The sequence below is a fragment of the Ornithorhynchus anatinus genome, chromosome 2 (genome assembly GCF_004115215.2).
Source record: "Ornithorhynchus anatinus isolate Pmale09 chromosome 2, mOrnAna1.pri.v4, whole genome shotgun sequence".
Classification (NCBI taxonomy): domain Eukaryota; kingdom Metazoa; phylum Chordata; class Mammalia; order Monotremata; family Ornithorhynchidae; genus Ornithorhynchus; species Ornithorhynchus anatinus.
The window spans coordinates 92,137,437-92,161,512 of NC_041729.1; the positions used below are offsets into that span (position 1 = coordinate 92,137,437).

At 39.9% G+C, this 24,076-nt stretch overlaps 1 protein-coding gene across 6 annotated transcripts in view; it reads right to left on the minus strand.

Moving 5' to 3' along the window:
* EYA4 (EYA transcriptional coactivator and phosphatase 4) overlaps nt 1-24,076 on the minus strand; it is a 232,144-nt gene that overhangs the window by 202,272 nt on the left and 5,796 nt on the right. For 4 of the 6 annotated variants that reach the window (XM_039911180.1, XM_029082981.2, XM_039911178.1 and 1 more), the window contains exon 3: nt 1,551-1,654. In XM_039911180.1, the coding sequence (XP_039767114.1) occupies nt 1,551-1,583 (33 nt within the window). In that variant the 5' untranslated portion in view covers nt 1,584-1,654. Of the gene's footprint in view, nt 1-1,550; nt 1,655-9,888; nt 9,987-24,076 lie in introns of those variants that run through there. The other 2 variants (XM_039911179.1, XM_039911182.1) reach the window with 2 other exon arrangements.

A 24,076-nucleotide genomic window follows, 5' to 3' on the forward strand; every position in this document is an offset into this window, starting at 1 on the left:
TCCCCACAAGGAATTTACACTCTAAAGGCAGAGACAGACATAAAAAAATATATAAATAGAAGAGCAAAGAAAATTAAGGTATAACAACAAAATATACAAATACTATTATACAAAAGTGCTGAGGAAGATCATTCCATAAGTGCTAGAGATGGCACCTGGATTTATATGATTCAATACTGCCAGAAAGGAATAGGGAAAGGGATGGAATTTTAGAAGGGCTTTGACTGTGTGGAGACCTTTGGTCTGTCAGATTTGGAAAGGAAGGGAATTCCAATCAGAAGCAATAGCACGAGTGAGGGAGCAGTAGTTGGGAGAGTCAAGAATCATATTCAGTTAGAAGGATAGCTTGTAAGATAAAGGGAATGATCATGGAATCAGTAGGTGAATAGAGGAGATAGGTATGAGGGGGTAAGGCAGTAATAGCCTTGAAGCCAACTATGACGTGTTCTTGCATAATGTGAAGACCCTTTGGAAGCCAGGGAAGTTTTGAGAAAAATGTGGGCCAAGCTAGCTCCCAAGTGTTGATCCATACAGCAGCATGGAGTTTAAATTAGTGAGGGTAGAAGCTGGATGCAGGGAGACAAGCAAGAAGGTGAACACAATAGCTATCCTGATATGGACCATAAATTGTACCAGGGTGGTGGCTTTTTGAGTGGAGAAGAAGGGGCAGATCCAGAAGAAGTTGTGTTGGAAGAACCCACATCTTGTGACTGGACCTCACTAGGACCTACCCTCCCTCTATTGTGTTTCAATGACATATGACCTAGGAATCTTATGATATTTCAAGGCCTAGGCATTTTTTAAATTGCTTCAATACACACCTTCAGTTTTCTACTATATTTTGCAACAATGCAACCCCACTTCAGTAGAGAAACGACAGTGATTGGCTCCAAAACATTTTTGAAGGTTCTCCAGCAATCTATCACTCAAAAGTCACCACAAACATCTTTATCACAGATGAAGAAACTCAGGTAGCAATTATAAACTCTATATACAGTCAGATCTGATAGCATTGGACTCCTATCATAAGGTTCATATAAACCATAGCTTAGGCCTATCTAAGTTTCTACCTTTTTATTTACCCACTCTTTGCCTATCAACACAAGTTGATTATTGGGTTCTGGGCTCAGATATCCGGCCACACTGGTCCCTTTAAAGCAACTAGGGACAGATGGACAGATTTAGCTAATTTGTTTCCTGGATTAATTTAAGCACATATCTAATTTAAGCACTCTACCTGCTGATAATATCCCGAATATGATCTTCAATTTTCTCCTTCAATTTTGGCCTAATTTCCCCCTAATTTTATGATGGCTCTGTGATTAACAAGTGGAGATTCAAATGAACCCTCAAAATGTGCTACCCTTAAGCGGAAATGAGCTCTGAATAAAAATTTCCCAAGGCTTCCTATAGTGCTACATTTTTAAAGGAGATGACAGAATTCCCAACTAGGCAAATTATTTCTTACCAGGTTACTCTTTCAAAACATACCATTGTGTTTTCCAGGCAGCAACATTTCAAATGAAAACGTGTTTGAATTTCAGACTTACTGATTGTTCATTTAAATCCTGGGGGTCTTCCATGGGGTTTTCTCACTTCTCTCTTTCCCTCCCCAAGAAGAGGAGTCTTTCCTCTTTAAATTCAAACTGCACTCCTTAAATTAAAAAGACAAAGAAAAGAAAGGGAGAAAGACAAAAATGGTTATTTTTTTCCAAATTGTACCCTTAATTCATACCTAAAATTACCAAAGCATTTTGTTTCAACATGTCAAGTGCTATTGAGGAAACGAGATAATTTTTTAAAATAACATAATTTAGCACTCTTGCTTTCCCACTCCTGCCAGAAAAAAGAAAAGGTCTCATGAAAACAAAGTCCTAGTAGAGTTAGAAATGCTTATTGAATGCAGCCAACAAAAGATAACCTTTGAGAGAAAACTCTAGAAACATAGTTATAGAGCACAAAACCAAACCACTGAATACACACTTCACAATAGACTCATTCATTCATTCATTCAATCATATTTATTGAGCACATACTGTATTCAGAGCACTGGATTAAGCATTTGGAAGAGTACAATATAATAATAAGCGGACACATTCCCTGCCCACAACAAGCTAACAGTTTAATCCGTGATCCTTACCATTAGGCAAATGAAAGGGTGAGGTGGAGAGTGGGCAGGGAAGACAAACTCACATATAATTATTAGTTTATAGTAGTCTCATTAAAGCACCCTATAGGATTATATGAAATACACAAAGTGTTTTAAAACAGGAAGTTCCCTATAATGAATAAATAATAAGGCTTAATTACTTACAGCTTCCAAAACAACTACCATTAATCAGATTCATAAAGAGGATGGATAAACATGGAGGTATAGGATAATTGAGATGGAATAATTAAATCCTATGTTTCCAAAAGGATAGAATAAAATTCAGAGTTCAAATAGATGAATGACTAGAGTTGAATATACCTAGACTTTACTAGATTGTAAGGTACTTGAGCGTAGGAAATGTGCCTGCCTATTTCTCTATAATATTCCCCTGGGCGCTCAACATAGTGTTTTGCCTGGAGTAAGCTCTCAGTCAATACTCTGACTAAATCCCATTGGTTGAACATGATTAAGAGGAGGCCAAAAGGAGTGATGAAGAGAGAGCAATGATATGAAAACAAGAAGCAGTGTGGCCTAGTGCACAGAGCCTGGGCCGGGGGGTCAGAAGGACCTGTATTCTAGTCCCAGTTTTGCCAGTTGTCTACTGTGTGACCTTCGGCAAGTCATTTAACATCTTTGTGCTCCAGTTACCTCATCAGTAAAACTGGGGTTAAGACTGTGAGCCCTAGGTGGGACAGCGGCTGTGTCCAACCAGATTATCTGGCAACTACTCCAGCGCTTAGAACATTGCCTAGCACTTAGTAAGTGCTTAACAAGTACCACAGTTATTAAAACAAGATATGTAAGAAGATGGCTGAAATGAGCCATCCATGAGCTCGGAAAAGTAAATATCCAACCCCATATCATTAACTTTTGTGCAATCTTTCCCCACTCCCCTCCCAATCATCATCAACATCATTATCAAAAGTATTTATTGAGGACATATTGAGAATGGGGCACTGTACCAAGAAGCAACCAACCATAGTTTTAGGTGGTGTAAAAGTTTATGTGACAACCTTGGGCGGGAGTGGGAAGAGGGATCACAGCAATGAAGAAAAATGGAGGAAAATATAGTCTTGCAACAAGTTTTCCCCTATCCTGAAACACCACAACAAACCCTTCAATCTCTGCAAACTGTAATCTATGTTTCTGTCACAGGTTTGACCCAGTTTTAGCTACAAAATTTGAGCTACGCTGCTGTGGATAGGACACGCTATAGTAAGTCAAGCCCTTTTTGTTTCCAAGGCTTTAATTTGCCAATGTAAATTTCGGTCATCTGGCTTATAGGCTCACAACCCTTGTCCCCAGATTCCAGAGGCAGGGCTTTGGGATGGCTTCAGGGCTCCTATTCATTCAAATTATAATCACACATGCTATAAAATCAGCCACTCCATTTCACAGTAGAGGAGTAATGTAGTCTTCCACTCAGCAGTGCTTTCCCACAATTTCAGCTTTCAGTCACTCTCTCAATGTATTTATTGAGTGCTTACTATGTGCAGGGCACTGTACCGTATGCTTGGAAGAAGACAACACAGTTGGCAGACCAGAGTTCCCTAACCAGAGTGCTTACAGTCTAGAGGACCTTCAGGGTTGGAATCACTATACCGTCAGCTCTTTGAGGTCACCGTCCATGTCTATTTACTCCACTGTAATCTACTGAATACTTAGTAAAGGTTTCTGCACAGAGCAAGTGCTCACTAAATGCTATTCAATGATTAGAACCAGAGTCCACCAAAAAGGCAGGGAGGTCTGGAACCAAAGCCAAGATCCCCAGGATTTCCCCAACCACAGGTCACCAGCTAAAAACTATGAATGCCTGCAGGGCTAACAGTTCTGGGAGAGCTCTCCCAGAGCTCCTTGAACACTTAGTTCTTCTCCAGTCACTTTGGACTAGAGAGCTCCCACCAATATTTCCCCTAGAAAAATGGCTAGAACCTTGTCACTAAGGGCATTACACTGTCCAGTAAGTATTTCAGCCATTGCTGGGTAAACACACCTTCTTCCGTTTTTTTTGTACGGGGGCTTACCCCGTGCAGCTACAGGACAGCATCAAGGCAGTGGATGGAAATAAAAAGGAAAGCTCCTCCTTCTCCTATAAATCTGTAAATGGCACCATAAGGAGAGTCTGTTGTAAGGACTGTCCTCACTGATAATAGCATGACACTGCTTATGAACGCTCTTCCTTCTGAAGTTGTGGATAATTTGAAATTTGTGACCTTTGATGTCAATGAAAACAGAAGACACAACATGGTCCTGGAGAAAGTGAGAGGATAGTTCAGAAATATCACAATCATCTCGATGAAGTGGCATAATTCTTTTAGATTGTGAGCCCATTGTTGGGCAGGCATTGTCTCTATCTGTTACCGAATTGTACATTCCAAGCACTTAGTACAGTGCTCTGCACACAGTAAGTACTCAATAAATACAACACTGAAAATTATCAATAAATACCAGCAGGGATTTGACAGAAGACTATATATAACAGGTATTCTTAAAGTGATCCGCTATTTCATCTATTACTATCTACTCCAGTGTTAGCTATAAAGGAAATTTCAGTGGTGTTATCACACCACTGAGTACCTCAGTGTGTAACATTTACATTTCTTTAAAATCAGAATGTTCATGGTAATGGAAAAATTAGCTTCTTTGCCAAGTATAGTCATGCTCTAAAATATTATGAACAAAATTAAACTGTTTAGTCTTATTATCCTAGTTTGGGAATGAAAGTTGAATCAAATCCTACAAGGTTTGATTTTTGTAAATTTGCCAGGAAAAGAAAGGTCTTAGAAAATAAATTTAATAATGTAAGAGCAATATTGCTCTTAAATCAAAATATAAAATTAAGGAACACCACCAACCTCAAGCTGTTTTTTGAGGCAAAAAATTCTGTTTCACATCTCTCATCGTCTATCCCTACAAGTAAGGTTAATTGAAAGGGGAATCAAGCCTCCTATCTTCATTTAATAAATACATGAAACATAAAAGTCATAAGAAGCACTTCAGCCTTTTAAAACTGTCACTAAATTGTCATGGAAAAACAGTTTATTTCTTTTACCCAGTTTGGGATTTGTGACTTTAAGCCTGAGGAAAAACTTAGTAATTCTTACATTTTAATGAAAAATTAAATTAGGAATGAAATGAAGAATTCTTCCGATTTCCAGGTACTCATAATTATTTTTTGTGTGGCATTTTTCTCTGTTTTAGAATTTCATATATCTAAAACATGGCTGTAAAATGTCCTTATAATGTTTGAATAGTGGGTTTTGGCCCACACAGCATCATTTCACAGATGGGATACCAGGCAAATCGAGAAGCAACAGAAGGATCAAAGACTGACAGAATAGAATCTGAGGTCACACCATCCATAATCCCTATCTAGAATGTTCTCTCCTTTCTGCCAGATTAGATAAACCAAGTTCCTCTTGTCTGTAAAATCCTCGGCCTCCAGGTGGCATTCCCTGATTCATTCCATGATTAATTAAATCCCTGATTAATCTCTTCGCCTTCCCCATCATGCTACACTCGGTAATGCATCTGTCTGGTCTATGTTTTTGAAGCAGCATGACCTAGTGGAAAGAGCATAGGCCTGCAAGTCAGAAGGACATGGGTTCTAATCCTGGCTCTACCACTTGTCTGTTGTGTGACCTTGGGCAGATCACTTAATTTCTCTATGCCTTAGCTCCCTCATTTGCAAAATGGAGATTAAGACTGAGCCCTATGCGGGACAAGGACCATGTTCAACCTATCTTCTATCTACCCCAGGGCGTAGAACAGTGCCTAGTACATATTAAGTGATTAACAAATACCATTTTTATTCTTGTTATCATTCTTATTAGCAAAAGATTTACAAATTATAAATCTCAAGTGGATCCATATTTATTCTGATTTTTTAAAACTATTTATGTAACCATTTATGCCTCCTTGTTGGCCCCCTTAGACTGTGAACTTCTCAAAGGCAATTTCTTCCACAGGACTTCAAGATGGTATTGATGTTGACGATGTTGAAACACCATCTTACACAGGAGGGTGCTCACTAACTCCTTTGTCCCCTAGAACATTTCCAGAGTGGATTCCACATTATCACATGCTAACATATTTCATCAAAACTTTTCAAACCCAAAACTCTTTTTCTACATTCATTCAATAGTATTTATTGAGCACTTACTATATGCAGAGCACTGTACTAAGCGCTTGGAGTGTACAATTGGGCAACAGATAGTGACAATCCCTGCCCATTTAACTTCAGCCATCCTGCTGTAGTTTAATTCCTTTTTGTCCCCGAATCTATGGAACTGAAAAAAGACATTCACCACTGCTTAAACAATATGTTTTTTCAAATATTTGGAGGGCTTCTTTGGGCCACACATCTCTTCTCCAGGCTAAATAACCGCAATTCCTTTCACTTTTTGCCAAGACATGTTTTTTCTATTCTTTAATCTATTTTGTTACTCTTTTCTGGACTCCCTCCAAATTCTCCTCACTTTGTTCATATTCTGACAAGTTATTGCCTGGCCAGAGTGAGACTAACTCCAAGTTCCACTTTCTTATATACCCCAGCACCATTCCACTGATGCTTATCTGTTATTTTTCACTGTGAATTCAGGGTCCAATAATGGTAATAATAATGATGATATTTGTTAAGTGCTTACTACATGCCAGGCACTGTACTAAGTGCTGGGGTGGATCCATGCAAGTTGGATTAGACACAGTCTCTGTCCCAAGAGGGGCTCACAGTCTCAATCCCAATTTTACAGATGAAGTAACTGAGGCACAGAGAAGTTAAGTGATTTGCCCAAGGTCACACAGCAGACAAGTGGCAGAGCTGGGATAAGAACCCATGGCCTTCTGACTCCCAGGCCCGTGCTCTATCCATCATGCCATACTGCTTCTAAAATATTTGGAAGGTTTGCCTGGGCCAATCTGAGATACTGACACCATTATTACATCATTTAAATCAAACAATTTTAATCTCTCTCAAACACACACACCTCCTCCCCACCCCCAATCCCAGCACATCATTTTCATCTATTTCAGCCTCACACACTTCTCTGAGGATACTAAAGATATGTAATATTCACTGTGCTTTTCTTTTGACCATCAGTGCCATCAGAAGAATATTGTCCTTGACTTCTCTCAACCACTGTTTACTAAATGTGCAGAGCAGGAAATTAAATTATGCAGCAATTTGATATATTTATTCTTTAAAAGTTCATATCTTCCATATTGCACTCTCCCAAGTTCTCAATACAGTACTCTGCACACAGTAACCCTTCACTAAATACACCATGACTTGAGTGACCAGTAAGGCCACCAAACGCTAAAATTTTGTGTGCTAAAGTATGCGTAATTTACTTCAGATTCATAAAGCCGTAAGACAAATCTAAATCTAATAAGTAGTATACATATTCACAAAAATGTAAACCTTATTGTTTTTCTTGAGATGTATTTTTATTCTAATCTTAGAAAAAGTATTTAGGAGATTAAACTGTAAACTTCTCCAAGGTAGTGACTGAGTCTTGTGTGTGCTTCCCAAGTATCTAGTTCAGTCTGTGCTCTGCTGAGCACTGAAAGAATTCTGTTGAGAGACTGGGTTGATTATTAATTTATGAAAGGGAAGGTTCCCTATCAGTTTGTTAAATTATAATTCATCTTTACAAAGTACTCAGTGATCAGATAAATAATAAAATGCAATATGTCACAGGCACCAGTGTCCTTTTTTATTGAAAAAGCATCTATTGAAGATGAGAAATGATACCAGAATTTGATACCTCTTTCTATCAAGATGCCCTGTGAAACTAAAATTTGCATTATCCCATTCATTGCTGTATTATGATCTCTGCCTTCATACTCTGATGTGAGGACATAGTCCCCAACCACTGTGCAATTGTGGAAACAAATTTTTATCAAAGTTTGATAAAATAAAATGGAAAAATAAAAATTGAACCAATTTAAAGTCAGTAGTATTCCTGTTTTATTTATACTACTCTTGAATGACAGTTCTAAGGTTAGTAACCACCCCCTAAGTAATCTCTTGAAAATTCTTGCTTAAATTGTTTAATTTTATTTAGACTAAATCCCATAGCATCAGTTTACTCAAATACTTAAAGTCACAAGCACCATCTTAACTGGGTCTATTTTTCTTGAGGTCAGAACCCGTGCAACCCAAAATTCCAGGGTGGACCACGGCCTAGTGGAAAGATCCTAGGACTGTGAGTCAGGAGATCTGGGCTCCTGTACCAGCTTTGCACTGGCTTACTGTGTGACTTCAAGCAAGTTAATGACATAACTTCTGGGGCTCATGGTTCATCTGAAAACTTGGACAAACTAGATTTTGAGCCTAAATTGGGACAGAACTTTGTATGAAATCATAACCTTGTATCTACTCCAGCAGTTAGCACAAAATAAGCAGTTACTAAATCGGCTAATGACAATTATATGGTAATACTATCCACCCCAATCATTTGGCAAAATGACCACTCTTTTGAGAGTCAAATTCCCTGATTATCATAGAAGAGAGAGGATTTCCATTATAGGTAACATCTACATTCTCTTGGTCCTAATAATAAGCTATTTTGAGTGGTCTTAAGTGCCTTACCTTTCCCAATGAGCCAATACTTCAATTGATTTAAGAACAAATAAGCATTACAGACATTCAATGCAACAACATAGAAGATACAGCTTTTTTTCCAAAAATGACTGCTCAACTACATATCCATACGTTTAAGCTGAAAGCCAGCAAATCTGCATCTGTCTTCTCTGAATTTAGGAATAACCAACTGCTAGAGAAAAAACTGGGGAGAACATTACCATTTCCTGAGGTGCTCACATAGTATTCACTTGAAATTCTGCCTTGGGAATTCTGTCTCTTAAACTGGATCCAGATATTGTATGTACAGCCTGTGTATGGTGGCAATCACTGGAATGGTGTGATCTTGGTGGGTAATTTTGACCAGGAAGCATGTTAGAGTATATTGTTCCAAAATGAATTTGGGCAAGTCACCAAGATTAAATCCCTACAAAGAACGTGAGTAAGTACTTGGCAAGACCTTGGATCCTGGGGAGAAGGATAATCCCCTGGAAAACTGGAGCTGGAAAGATGTTTCTGGCTACCAAAACTATCCAAGGAGTCCAACAGAAATGATGAATCTAGCAGAACTTAAACTGGTCCTTCCTTGACATTTTACGGAATACATCTGTGTGAATAGAAGAGTTTAAACTCTAGGTCACCAAACCATGGAGCAGTTTAAACTCTGGGTCGCCAAACCCAAGTGGGGCTCTCTACCAAACTGGCTCTGACAACCGAGTACTCATCATCTCTCCTTGCCCTGGTCCCTTACCTGTCATATCACCCTCTCCACTAAGCCTCAGTTCTAAGTAGACTATTGTCCAGTTGGACGCAGCATTCTGAAACAGCCAGCCATTTTTTGTTGAAAGGGCTTAAGTGATTAAGGAGGATGGGTAAAAGGACTTGACATACTGCTGGGGGTTGGAATTGACAGGTCTGCTCTCTCATGTCTGATTTTTAACTCGTAACTTTTGTGGTAAATCTCATTCCAGGGTTTGCTCCCTTATTCAAGCTCTGCATGTAATACCTGGATCCAGTTTGAGAGTAGGACTTCTCATGAAAAATTTCATAAGAATACCAGGTAAGCACCTCACCAAATGATGTCATTCTCCCAAGTTTTTGCTGTAGCAACTGGATGTTCTTAAATCTTACAAAAAATGTGTTTGATTTTTACCTTCAGATCTTTAAACAGATATGTATGACTCTGGCCTGGTTGCTGTTCTTTCCACACCTTTTTTCTTCACACCTTCTGTTCTTCAAGGGGCATGAAGAAGAAAAGAGAATACTAGGGAATAAGGGTATCATTAACTCAGAAGTGAAGTTGCACCCACATATTTTGTATGAATCAATTGTCTTTACTTTGCAATATTTATTTATTAGCTAGTATCGGTATTTTCTAAAGTTCACCATGATTTCTCCTCCCACTTCATTTCTCCAGGTGCAAGGTTTAGAACAGATTTTAGTTTTACTGGAAAACAAGTTAGCTACTTTAAGCACTCTTGTATTTACATTCAACTGCTCACTCAATTATTTATTTTGACAATTATTGTAAATAGTTTCATGTCTGTCTTCCCCACTAAAGTGTAAATTCCTTATGGGCAGGGTATGCATCACTTCTTTTTTCTGTATTTCCCAAGTGCCTGCTATTGTAGACTACACAACGTGGGTGTTCAATAAATACTTCTATTACTACCATTAAACACTCCATTCACTCATTCAATCATAATAATAATGTTGGTATTTGTTTAGCGCTTACTATGTGCCGAGCACTGTTCTAAGCGCTGGGGTAGACATAGGGGAATCAGGTTGTCCCACGTGGGGCTCACAGTCTTAATCCCCATTTTACAGATGAGGGAACTGAGGCACAGAGAAGTTAAGTGACTTGCCCACAGTCACACAGCCGACAAGTGGCAGAGCTGGGATTCGAACTCATGAACCCTGACTCCAAAGCCCATGCTCTTTCCACTGAGCCACCCACGCTGCTTCTCCATATTTAAATCATATTTAATGAAGGTTTACTGGGTACAGAGTACTGTACTAATCGCTTGGGAGAATACAATACAACAATCAACAGGCACATTCCCTGCCCACAGTGAGTTTACTGTCAGGCGGCAGGGAGACATTTCTCAAAATACCTCAGAGATAAAGGGGAAGATCAGTCGATTTCTGGAGGCAATAATTGACATTCCGGGCAACCTTAAGTGATCTTTGCAGGTGAACAGAGATCTTGCTCAGATTACTCTTTCTTTCCTTAATGCACTGAAATATTTTCATTATTAAACTTGGCCTAAAAGAAACCATTTATATTCTATGCTGCTTAATGGTTTACTCCTACCAGGGGGCTGGCACAGAGAAGTTTCCCAGGCTCCTTTGAGAAAGTAGGCTGACTGGCTGTAGTCCCCACTCTTTCTGGCCCATAAAGCTTTCTTCTGTGTAACCCAGGAACCCCTTTGATGATAAATATATGGCTGTATTTGTTACCCAACATATGCCTGACTACTTTATGTCTCTCCTGGGCATAGTATCTCACATTTTAGAAAAACCTGAGAATTGGTCCAGGAATTTTTTTTGTTGTTGTTCTCACTCTCCAAATCCTAAGGGTCTATAACAGATGGTGACTGGAGTTATATCTTTGTTGGGCATTTTTCATTCCTCATATCTTTCCCCAAAACATTTCACTGCCCTCTTTGTTCAGTGAAGCAATAAGGGTGTGGTTAGAGGCAAACATAGAAATGGCCTTGCAATCCTGCTGCCTCATTCAATTCCAAATCAGACTCACCTCCTAATTCATTTCATATAGTCTGTGACAAACAAATACCTTCAGGCACTGCTTATGCCAGTGAAATTTTAAGCAGTAATCTATGACTGCCAGACTTTTGTTCCCTGTTCACATGGAAGAAAGGCTGATAAGTTTTCTATCTGCTCCACAAAATGTCCTATGCCATATTAGACAGCAGTGCAGAGTTGACTTTATCAGTGCATTCTTACACTCCACAGTAACATAGCAGCAATACATGGAGAAAACATTCAGCAAGTCTTGAAAGATGAACAGGGAATCTAAGGATATTTTGATAGGCAGGTAGATTTATACTCGTTTACCAAAAGGAACCATTCTTCCCACAGGGACTAGTGAGCACGTGGAATCTATTTCCACGGGAAGCTGTACAAGTCCAAAATATCAATTGATTCAAGAAGCGTTTGGATAAATTCAAAGGCCAGTAGCCAATATGGATTACACTAGAGGAAAGGTTAGTGATATTAAACAGTCAGTTACTAGCTGCTAAGATGGATGTTCACATGGGCAACCATAACACAGTTTCTTCAAATATCCCTGTTTACACTACTGGAGATAAGGTATTGGGCTCAAAGAGCCAACCATCTTGCCCAATCATGACATTGCTTTCATTTGTAAATGCAGGGCCAGAATTACCATAGTATAGCAATTCCTACAACAAATTGATCAGAGCGAAGCCTGCTCTCTAACCTCCCCGGCAAAGTCTGAAGCCGTATAGCATTTGTTGAGCGACTTTTGTGGGCAAAACTGTGGAAAAGTGGAAAAAATTGGTAAAACATAGATGAAAATAGACACGGTCCCTGGCGTCCAGGGGACTCACAGTCTAAGTCAAACTCAAATTCTTGTTCATACAAACATCAGCTTTATTATTCAATATGGCTGGGAGGGAGGGGATTCCTTAAAAGCTTGTGAAAAAGTTCAGAACTCAGGCACCAATAGCTTGGAAAATAGCATTTGGAAGAGAAATTGGTTAATAAATAAAAAGTACACAGCTGGATACTAAGCTTGTTGTAAAAGATTCCAAGAAAGGGGATATGGCACCATAACTTCCTCGGAAGTTTATTAAAATACTTCTTTACAAACCCATATGGCAAAAAGTTCTTCCTTTTTTCAACTCTACATCACTCATGCTATAGTTGTTGATTTCCTTTTTTTCATTTTCAGTTGAACTGACAAATTATGTAAATCCCTTGTGATCAGGGATTTCAGCTACCTACTCTATCATATTGTTATTTCCCAAGCACTTTGTACAGCGCTCTGCACATAGTAAGTATTCAATAGATACCACAGATTATTAAACAGATAGAAAGTATATGAATGTAATAAACAGTGCTTGGTGGCAGCTGATTCTGGTGATAATCCCCACCAATGACACAGCCTTTGGGGTCAGAATAGGTAAGACACGAGTAGAAGTCTAACTACAATATAACAAATATAAAAGTTCACTCAGATTTCATGCTTAAGCAGTATGGTTGGAAACAAGAGTAGCTCTGGTGGTCTTGTGCAGTTACCTTGGACTCTAGACTCAACTCTTATAACTATTTGAATCCTCATGAGAGTTCCTGGAAATAAACTAAACCCTCTTTCAATTTACTAGTTTTATATAATGGTATACGTGAAGTTTCTAACTTTCTTGAAGGAAACACTTTTGCCAGTCTACACAAATGGCAGGATTAGCAAAGGAGTTCTTCCTAAGAGGTCCAGACCAATTTCCCCGCAGTGATATAAGTTCAGTCTTACAAGCTTAACTACTATAGGTTCCGTAGAAAAACAGGAAGCATCAGAGAAGAAAAAAGATTATTCCAGTACATAACCTACTCTCTTGAGGAAGCTGCATGAACTTTCAGGTCACTAAGGAAAAGGAATAGAAAATGGTACAGTACTGACTTGAATTTAAATGTCTCCCCTAGAGGTGGGGCAGAGTAAACATAGCTTTTGTACTGCTTTGCTTCCTGGAATCGCCCCAGGGCTGAGTCCATCATGCTCCATGGAGAGCAGAGGAAGATTAGTAGAAAAATAAAGCTGTGGATCATGAAATTTAACATACAAAAATGAGAATTTTAAAACCCCTTGGAGTTTCCTCTTCCATGAATAACCTATGTCAAAAACAATTTTCCTCTTTATGGAAATCATAGAATAACTGAGTCAAGGGGTAGAACACTCCAATGTTTGGGCTGTGATGAGGGCTTTGGTTTTGTTTCCTTCCACAAGTGCCACCTCTCCCCCATTCAATCCCCAATAGCTAAGTGGGGAAAGAAATGGGAATTGGCTTTGTCTGGGCTAATGGTCCATTTCTGAGCTCAGGTAAAATGCTCTGGGTCACTGAAATAGGAGTACTATGATGCTGATGCCCAGGGGCCTCTAGAGTGCCCCAATTATATTGCTGCTGCTACTAGGCCAACCCTGAAGTTGTGGGGCTATGGTGGCTGTGTGCAGCCCAGATCAAACAAGCTGTGGTGCACTTGGTGGGCAGAAAGTCCAGGGAATCACTTTGGGATGGGACCACTGAGTCAGAACCTTCCCCAAACTAGAAGTAATCTTGAGCCCTAGGACTGCTGCTTTTTCCATCTATATTTCTATCATAGCTTGGTGGGGGAGAAATCAAGTTTGTTTTGAGGGTATTGCAAGACTGGAAGGGCAAGTATCAATAATGAATGAAGGGTCAATCCAACCTATTTCTGAGCCCTTTCTCTGTAAACAAACATACTGTCCATCATCCCTCATTGACTTCTCCTCAGGGATGCTTTGCAGAAGCCATATCAGTTTTCTCAAACCAGTCTTACCCAAAGCCCACTTTCTTTTTTCTCCCCTTATGAAACAGAGCCTATTTTGGGGGCTGGTAAGGTGGGCAGTCACTACACTAATAGCAGCCCCTTAGGCATCCTGCACCTGAAACTGGTTATGAATGATGATTAGTCCTCAGATGACTGGTGCTAAATATGGTGGTCCTAGATCAAGCTGACATTTCTTCACCACTGGTTTTGGGGGAGAAAGAATGAGCCAGAGTTTAAACACTGAAGACTTGTCACTGTGCTGCTGCAGTGCGGCTCTTTAAACCACCAGCTCCCGGGATTGAACCTCAGACACTGTCATGCACTCGAACCAAAGCCTCTTGGGCTCGATCTAACTGGATCCAGGAAGGTCCGAAGAGAACTCTGGCCTGACATACCACCAAGCCACTAAGAAATTACCCTCACCCTTTCAAGGACTCCCTAAGATGAGGGGTTGGGGGGTCACTAAGCAAAAACCATCAGGTTTGCTGAAGGAAGCAAGTCTACTGGTGCCTTCCTCTCCCTCAAATCTTGATCGAGTAAGGGTCAGTTTAAGGAGTAGAATCAGTGGAACAGTAAATAGATTTTCTCTTTTTTTATGGTATTTGTTAAGTGCTTATTCTGGTGCCAATCACTTTTCTAAGCAATGGGGAAGGTACAGGTCAATTAGGTCAGACAGTCCCTGTCCCACATGGGGATCACAGTCTAAGGAGAAGGGAGAACTAGAATCCCCATTTTCTAGTTAAGGAAACTGAGACACAGATAAATTAAGTGATTTGCCCAAAGTCACACGGCAAGCAGTTGGCAAAGGTGGTATTAAAATTTAGGTCCTTCTAAGCCCCAGGCCCATGCTGTTTCCACTAGGCCACATTGCCTCAAACCTTCTCCCCCCTTTCCCATCTTCTCCAACCCATCATGCAACACTGATGTGCCTGAGATTGTCAAGATGCTAGCACTCACCCATCTTAGAGTTTATATGCTCTGAAAAGAGTCAGCTCAAAACATGTTTTCTACTCTTACAGGGAAAATAAAATCCTCAATAACATCCCGTTGTTTCCTCAGTAAGATAGTGGGATGGAATGATTTGGCTTCCACAAATGCAGACAAATGACGCTGAATTGAGCATCAAGGAAAACAGGCATTGGATCCTTAAAGTGACTCATGAGAAGAAGCAAAGACAATTTGTGTAACTATTGGAAACACTAATTTTAATTGTATGTTATTTTTGGACTAGTAAGGCAGTATATTTTGGCTAAATTAGTACTTTGGTTGCTTTTGAAGGGTTTTGCTCATCTTTTTGTGGAAAATGCCTATAAACAAACCGCTGAAAACCAAACAACATTTTTTCCTTTCCTCAACTGTGCCTGAAAAGAGAACCACTCACTATCACTGAGAGGCCTACTGTATATTTAACAGACACTCCAGGGATTTGATATTCCCCACACTTTGAAGCAGTAACATAAACAAATATGATGTTGGAGAAGCTACCTCTTACGTGGAATCCTTAAGTCTAGGGGAAAAAATTCCCAGACTGACTGAAGGATGAGCTCAACAGAAATTATCGGATGAAGCCAACTTCTGTATGCTCAGACAATTATGAAGGAGAGCAAGGACCCTAAACCCTCAACTGGAAATTGTTGTTTTTCAGTTTATTAATAATAATAAAAAAAAACCCAGAAGCCAGAATGCAATTTCCCACTCCTCAGGAGACCACAGGACTGCAGCAAATTACAGTATTAGCTACAGTCACCCAGACGCCTATCCATCACTGCTCCACCATCTTGACCAAAAAAGCATGCCCCCACCGAGACAAATCATTAGCGGGCTGAAGAGCCCGCAGTGGTCTGCCTTCAGCCCATATGGCATGACTTTAGGTGGATGAAGGCAGCATGACCAATCTGTGAAATTGTGGTTGCTGACAGACTACATTTCACAGTATAAGAGGTACAAGAAGGCTCAGATATCAAGGCTCACAGATATATCTGTACCACTGGCCATTTATGCCTGAAACTAGACTGACCTAGTTATGTTAGCTAGCTACGGCTCCTGGTTAGTCAGGTTAGACCCAGACTGCTGTAGGCTGCACTGGAGAATTAAAAAAAAATTGGACTTTTAGATTACCCTGTCTACCCCAGGCAGCCTTCCCTGCCTTGACCTCCTAAACAGGTCTTGCTCAATTTTAAAGCTTAAAAATCCACAACAAGGCTGGAATATGCTCCATATATATATTCAGTTTGGATCTCAGAGCATTCTAGGGCTTTTATTATCCACCTTCCAGAACACTAAGAGTCTTTAAATACTAATTAATTGTGGTATTTGCTACGCACTTACTATGCATCAAGCACTATTCTAAACTCTGGGGAAGACACAAGATAGTTGAGTCAGATAAAGTCCCTGTCCCATAGAGGCCTCACAGTCTAAGTAGGAGAGTGAACAGGTATTGAATCCCCATTTTACAGGAGGTAACTAAGGCCCAGAGATGTTAAGTGACTTGCCCAAGCTCACACTTGTCACTATCTCCATTTTCATCCTTACTTACCTGTTTTGGGGATCACAAGGGATGGGAAAGGTGCACCAGCTCTGGATGATGACTATGTCCCACATTCAACAAATATAATCTGATCACCCTCTAGATTGTAAACTCATTATGGACAGGGAACATATCTGCTAATTGTTGTATTGTACTCTTCCAAGTGCTTAGTAAAGTGCTCTGCACATAACAAGCTCTCAATAAATATGATTGATGATTGATTAGCCTGGTGATAGTGTTTCTCTCCAGACTAATTGGATTCCGGCAGGGCAGCATGACCTTGGCCAATTAGCCCTGCATGGGGCTGCTAGTGGAAAGGATTCCCCTGACCTGCTCTTGCTGAATATCTATTTCTTCTATGGAGAAGGATGGGAGAGTCTCATAATATTTCTGAATGCTCCAGGGGAGAGGCAGAAACAAAAAATTTCTCGACGGGCAGATGGCGGGGAAACATGAGAAGCAGCATGGCGTAGTCAGGAGTCAGAAGGTCATGCATTCCAATCCCAGCTCTGCCACTTGTCTGCTGTGTGACCTTGGGAAAGTCACTTCACTGGGCCTCAGTTCCATTCACCTGTAAAATGGGGATTTAGACTATAAGCCCCATATGGAACGGTGCTTGGAACATAGTAAGTGCTTAACAAATACCATTATTATTATTATTGATAAGGTGATTCTGTGGTTTTCCAAGAGGTCCATGTGAATCGAAGAAGTCTCCTCTGGACCTTTGGCCTTTTTAACACAGCATTAACCCACTGGAAGATTCCTAGGGTGCCCCAGAATCTCCTTTTATATCTGTTACATGCTTACTATGTTCCAGGCACTATTCTAAGTGCTGGGATAGATAGAAGGTAATCAGATTGGACACAGTCCATGTCCCACATAGGTCTCATAGTAGCAATCTCCATTTTACAGATAACATAACTGAGGCACAGAGAAGTAAAGTGACATGTCCAAGGTCACACAACAGACAAATGGCAGAGCCAGAAATAGAATCCAGGTCCCCACGCCCTAACTCGATCCACTAGGCCATGCTGCTCCCAGGGAGAGCAGTCACACCCGTTTGCAGTAGGCAATTGGGTTTGCTAAAGGAACCAAATCTCCTAGTCCCTTCATCTGTGACAGATCTGTGTCATCTTTAAAGCATTCTGGGGGACGAATGCCTAGCTTTACAACATCTATCAGTCTAGATGGCCTCTGCTGAAAGACATCTCTGTCTCATATCCACAGGATCCGCCCAAAAAATACCCCTTTCGAAAGCATAATCTCCAGCAATGCAACATAGTCATACACTGTTGGCAGTGGGCACAGCAGACAGGAGTGACCACCCGGAATGGAGGGAAAGAAGAAGGGACCGAAGCAGTAGCTTCAGGAAGATTGGGAAATTTTTGAGAATAAAAAAAAGCTTCCCAGGGTTGCCAGGAGCAAATGCGAGAGCACTGAAATAGTAATAATAATAATAACAATAATAATGGTATTTGTTAAGTACTTACTATGTGCCAGGCACTGTACTAAGAGCTGGGGTAGATTCAAGCAAACAGGGCTGGACACAGTCCCTGTCCCACATGGGGCTCCCAGTCTCAATTCTCATTTTACATATGAGGTAACTGAGGCCCAGAGAAGAAGTGACTTGCAGACAAATGGCAGAGTCATGACTAGAACCCAGGTCCTTCTGACTCACAGGCCCAAGCTCGAGCCACTTTGCCATGCTGCTTCCCATGACAAAAGGACAGTGTTTATTAGTGCTCAGTCCCCTTTGTCTTGTATCGGTCTTTATAGCCACACCTGCACATACTCTAAGAGCAGTCACTGCCAGTAGCATCTTCTTCGGACACCAATGAAAATGATTTAGAGAAATAATAATAAGATGAATAACATGTAGCTACCATATGAGGATAGGCTCTCCAGAAAGAAAAATAAAAAATCTGACTATGTTTATGTTTAGGCACAATAAATCATTTTGGAATATAAGCATAAAATAAATAAAATTGTTCAACCACAATCATCCTTAAACATGGGTGCGTTGTCAATTTTTTTCCACATAAAAGGTACATTCAATGTCAATATTTTAAATTCCCTTGCTCTACTCACAATCAATAGCTCCACTCAAAATCACAATATGAAGAACTTCATTAAAAACAGTAAGCCTCACAATGAATAAATGCTACAAGAGGTCCTGAGCTTTGTATCAGTATAAAATGTCAGGTACGAGAGGCAGGAACATTTTTTTTCCATAGAAAGTTTCAAATGGCAGGTAAAAAATGTACAAATGATGTGGCACCCTGGGCATATTTCAGTGTGCTGCAGACAAAACAGAAAAGATACATCATATCACATTGCAGGTAAGTTAATACTTTCTGACAAAGAAGACTCATAAAGAAAAAAGTTCCCATAAATTAAACATTTTCCTATCGTGAAGGACAGGTAACGGCCTCTTCTTGGAAATGAATCAACACAATTCCCCAGAAGAGAAAGTTACAGAAGAACTCAAGTGACCTGTTTTCTTTCCTGTAAAAGATTTCCTTCTTGAGGTTTGCCCCATCATGAGGGGGGAATAAAATAGGGATGAACTCAGTGGCAGTTGGTAAATATCTTAGGAGTGTAATCGTTCTATCAATATACAACAACTATTCTGAGACGCTCAGCTTGGAACTAACAACCCACTAATGGCTCTGAAGTTCCCACTCAGCCCTGCTGACTCTGTTAATTCTGATGTGGAAGTCCTCTGGAATTATGCACTCCTCTGGAAATATGTATTATCAGGAATCCTTAGCATTTAGGGCCAGTGTGATGAGAAGTCAGCTATAGATACAGTGAATTTCATTAACCTGGAATGGATCAGGCAGGATCTTTCCTGCATTTAAAGAGATTTTCTGGAGAAAATGGAATTCTGAAGAAAAAGTATTTAAGAAAACTGAGATTTGCCTTGGAATAACTGAGCCACATTAGACATTCAACAGCATTTACTGAGTGCTTACTCTGTGCACAGCACTGTACTAAGTGCTTGAGAGAGTACAACTGGGGTAGTAGACCTTATCCTTGCCCTCAAAGAGTTTACAGTCTAGCAGAGGAGTTAACAGTCTAGCAGGAGATTTTATAATCTGTGGCATGGCTATTAGTGACACATTGCAAAAAAAATTATCCTGGCTCACCACAATCCTCTAGCTCGTAATGTAAATGTGATATCACACTTCCCACAGATCAAGGAAATAAAAGTGTTAAGGAAATACAGAGGTTTGTTCTAAAGCCCAAAAAAGTTATCAGTGGCTTGGGGAATATTCAAGGAAATGAGCTGGGCATCAGCTAAAACTAGGGTATCGCAGTGACAGAGAACAGGAGAGGAGGAGTTAGGGAGTGAAAATTCCTTAGCATTCTGAGATGACTCTACTACAAGTCCCGGAATAATGAGGGATGGAATCCATACAAGCTCCCTCTTCAATTAATCAATCAGTAGTATTTACTGAATGCTTACTCCAAGCAAAGCACTGTACTAAGCTCTTGGGATAGTACAGTGTAACAGAACTGGTAGAAATATTCCCTGTCCATAAGGAGCTAACAGTCTAGAGGAGGATCTTACAGTCTAGAGGAGTAGTTTATGTGGACTCCAATCATTTAAAATGAACAAGTGTCCTGGGGTTCAGTACAAGGTAGGCTGCCCAGATCCATTCATATGATTTTTTTTTTCTAAAATTGCCCAGTGCAATCAATAAAATATCCAGGACTGTCCTGACTAACCTAAAATTATTTGCCCATTCTAGCTAAAACTCTCAGCTACCTTTGCACATTTACACTAACCAGTGTTATCACAGTCTTTCACATCTTCCTGAAGAAAGATCAGCAGCAGATTTGTCAGTTCAATCCCAAACTGATAGAAAAGAGTTTGTTTTTCTGTTTGGGGATCCGAATGGAAGCCCTAGCTAAAGGAGCTGTTAACTATTAGCTAACTTGAGCGATATCTTTTAGAGAAACCTAGGCAAGAAAAATAGTGCAGCACTGGCAAAATATTTTGTGATGTAAAAAAATGCACATGACAGCATAATAAAGCAAAGCAACAGGCCAGAAATCGAGGAGAGGCATAAGAGAAAAGGGAAGAGGGGATCTTTTTGTGAAAAGAGGCAGAAATTAAGTTCTAGGCCATGACCTCAACTGTCAACCGAAGGGTGGACTTCATCCAGATACTCCTCAGAAAGAACTGCTCATCGGACATAGGATTTTTCAGCTGCACCCCTACCTGTGGATAGCAATACCGTCAAGGGCAACATCTTCACTCCCTGAGGATAATGATCCAGCAGGCACATTCCACTAGCATTAACTGCGCTAAACTGGAGGCACCATTCTTGACGCGAGAAAATATTTAGCACATTATAAAACCACTGCAGTATTCGTCGGGATTTCTAAGTCTGAGCCTGAATAATCAATAACTGGACCAGCAAATTGAGTGTAAAGTGCATCTACAAAACTGGAAAAGGAGGCTTGCTCTCCCTTCTTGGGCTGGTTCAAGTTAGCTGCCTGTGAGAAGCCGCTTACAGAGACTGCAAATTCATTGAGGGCAGGGATGGTGTCTGATAGCTCGGTTGCAATCTCCCAAGCGTTTGTAGTCCAGTGTCCTGCACACAGTAAGCACTCTGTCAGTTGATTGGATAGGGAAAAGGTCCAGCTCTGACAGATTAAAAGATCACTCTCAAATCTTTGAAGTCTCATTCTCCTCTTTTATATTATCTCAAAGAACAAACATTAAAAATAACCAATTGCATAGCCAAACACTGAGGGTCTCTGTCAAACCTTCAAATACAAGGAAATTCAGAGTCAGAGGTGAAATGTAATACTTAGCTCACCCTGCTAGCTCTGTTCGGGGATCTCCAAATTGTGTATGTGACCTTACATTCAAGCTGCACTGCACAGTATGTGGGACCCGTACCCAAGGTGAGGGATAGAATTTCAAGCTCAAAGCTACTGCTTTTGTGAGTGGAAATCAAACTTAATGGCATGTGAATGTAAATTTTTATGATTTAATTGAAGACATTTCAATAGAACTACTCTGTTCTCCTAAGGGGGGAGGAGAGACAGAAGAAGCAGTAATTCTTTACGAACTCACTAAGTTGGGATCTTGCCAGGTTAGTGATATCAAAATTACATTGCATCAAAAATATCTTCATATCCACCATAAAAAGCAAACAATTTCAGGTAGAAGTCGGATTTACATTCAGCTAGAGTACAGCTGATGATCACCTTGAAAGTTTTTCCCGTACTCAGAAGCAATCAAATTGCAACATGGTAAGAAGGTGGAACGTGAACCTATGGACACCGCTGCCTCCAGATCTGTTATTTCATTCCTGCAGGGCCCCTTCCCTGAGGACTGAGAGTCACTAAGTGGTGCTCCCAGTAGAATGCTACCATCAGCCTCTTCCCCTGGCCCAAATTAAAATTCTCAATTATGGTTTGTTAAAAAGGATCTTCCACTGGGCTTTGGGAGATAATCTGAAGAGATGGACATTCATTAAGAATGACAAAACATAATATTCTACCACTGATAGGAATGGCATTTATTAAGCACTTATTGTGTGACAAGGTCCTGGGGTAGATACATGATCACCAGATTGGATGCAGTCCCTGACCCACAAGGGGTTTATGTTCTAAAAGGAAGGGACTGCATTTTATTCCCATTTTATGATGAGGAAAGCAAGAAACAGAGAAGTTGAAAGAGTTGCCCAACTTCACAAAGCACAGCCAGAACTAGAAGCCTGGTCTCCCAACTCCCTGTCCAATAATCTTTCGACTAGGCAACACTGCTTCCCTCTACTTGAAAAATGGATTAAACGCAACTCAGCATGGATGCCTATTAATCAGTAGTAATTTTGAGCACCTTCTGTGTGCACAGTATTATTTTAAGTGATTGGGAGAACGCAATAAAAAGAAAAGACAGTACCTACTTCTTGCACCAGACGCCTGCATCTTTAAAAGACATTATTTTGTGAGATCAGTGTAAACCACCCTAAGAGTTTACAAAACCAGAGAAGACAAGAATATTCAATATTATTTATACACGTAAATACAGGTTTACCTACATATCTATGTAGGCTTATTATTGTTACCGTTATTATTGTTGTCACTGAGGAAGTCTCTTATGTACATTAAAAATATCAAAATAAGGCCCACATATCTTTGGAGTAATATTACAACACATTGGGCTTCAAAAGACCAACTTAAATTTTAGATCTTATTTTGAAATGAAAGGATTAAGGATCTGAAGTGAAGGCAGGCAATTCCTACGTGTGAAATTTCAAAACGGCTTGACCACACTCAGCTGGTGAAGCTCAACTCAGAATCTGTTCCAACATAAATGTAATAATTATTCCCTGCCACATCTCTCGCCACAACAAATACCTATTTCTGCATAATAATATTCTAAATTTCCCCAACAAACCCACAGAAGGTTTTTTTTTAGCCTTTATAGCTTGTCAAAAAAAATCTTAGTTTGATTCTTTTATCCCACAAACACATTTTCTTAATGCCATAAGATAACATGTTTTTTAAACATTTCTGAAATTCTAAACAGAAATACACATGTTCTGCCTTCAAGATAGTTATGTCCTGGAATCTCACGGGGGAGAAAAGTGCCAGATCAAAGCCCAGAGCTCTCAAATATCAAACTATGCTATTATATATGTATCCCAAGATCAATTAGCACTTTTCAATGACAAGAAAGATTATAGTACAACTCTCACATTAATGCTCTCTAGAATTTATTGAAAATCACTTATTCAGAAGTTTTAAAACTTTCACACACACACACACACACACACACATCTTATGGCTTTAAAAAGTCTCTTCATTTAACAATGAACCAGCCCTAACTTTTTCTGTATTGAATATGTAAATAGAAATCATTAATGTTTTTGTCTCAGAAAACACACATTCAGAAATGGTCAAGCTATCTCAGGCAATGTCGAAATAGACCGCAAAATACAGCAACATCAAGGTTTATGTAGACATGCAACGTTTCCATCAAAGTTTGGTTATTAATCCTTTGAGAACTCCTGACAACCATCTGTAAAATGCCTGTACTATTTTGGTTTGCTTGCTCATTTGCTTTCTTGCATGCAGGTTCAATGTAACTGAACAAACCCAATCAAACCCTGATATGTTTGCTGAACACTCAAAAGCTCCATGCTATTTAAGGACATATGGTTGCTCAACACTATTCTATGCTTCCTAGAACTGCACCTGAATGTTCAGTTCACCTCTTAGCTCAGTAAGAAAGATTCAGAAG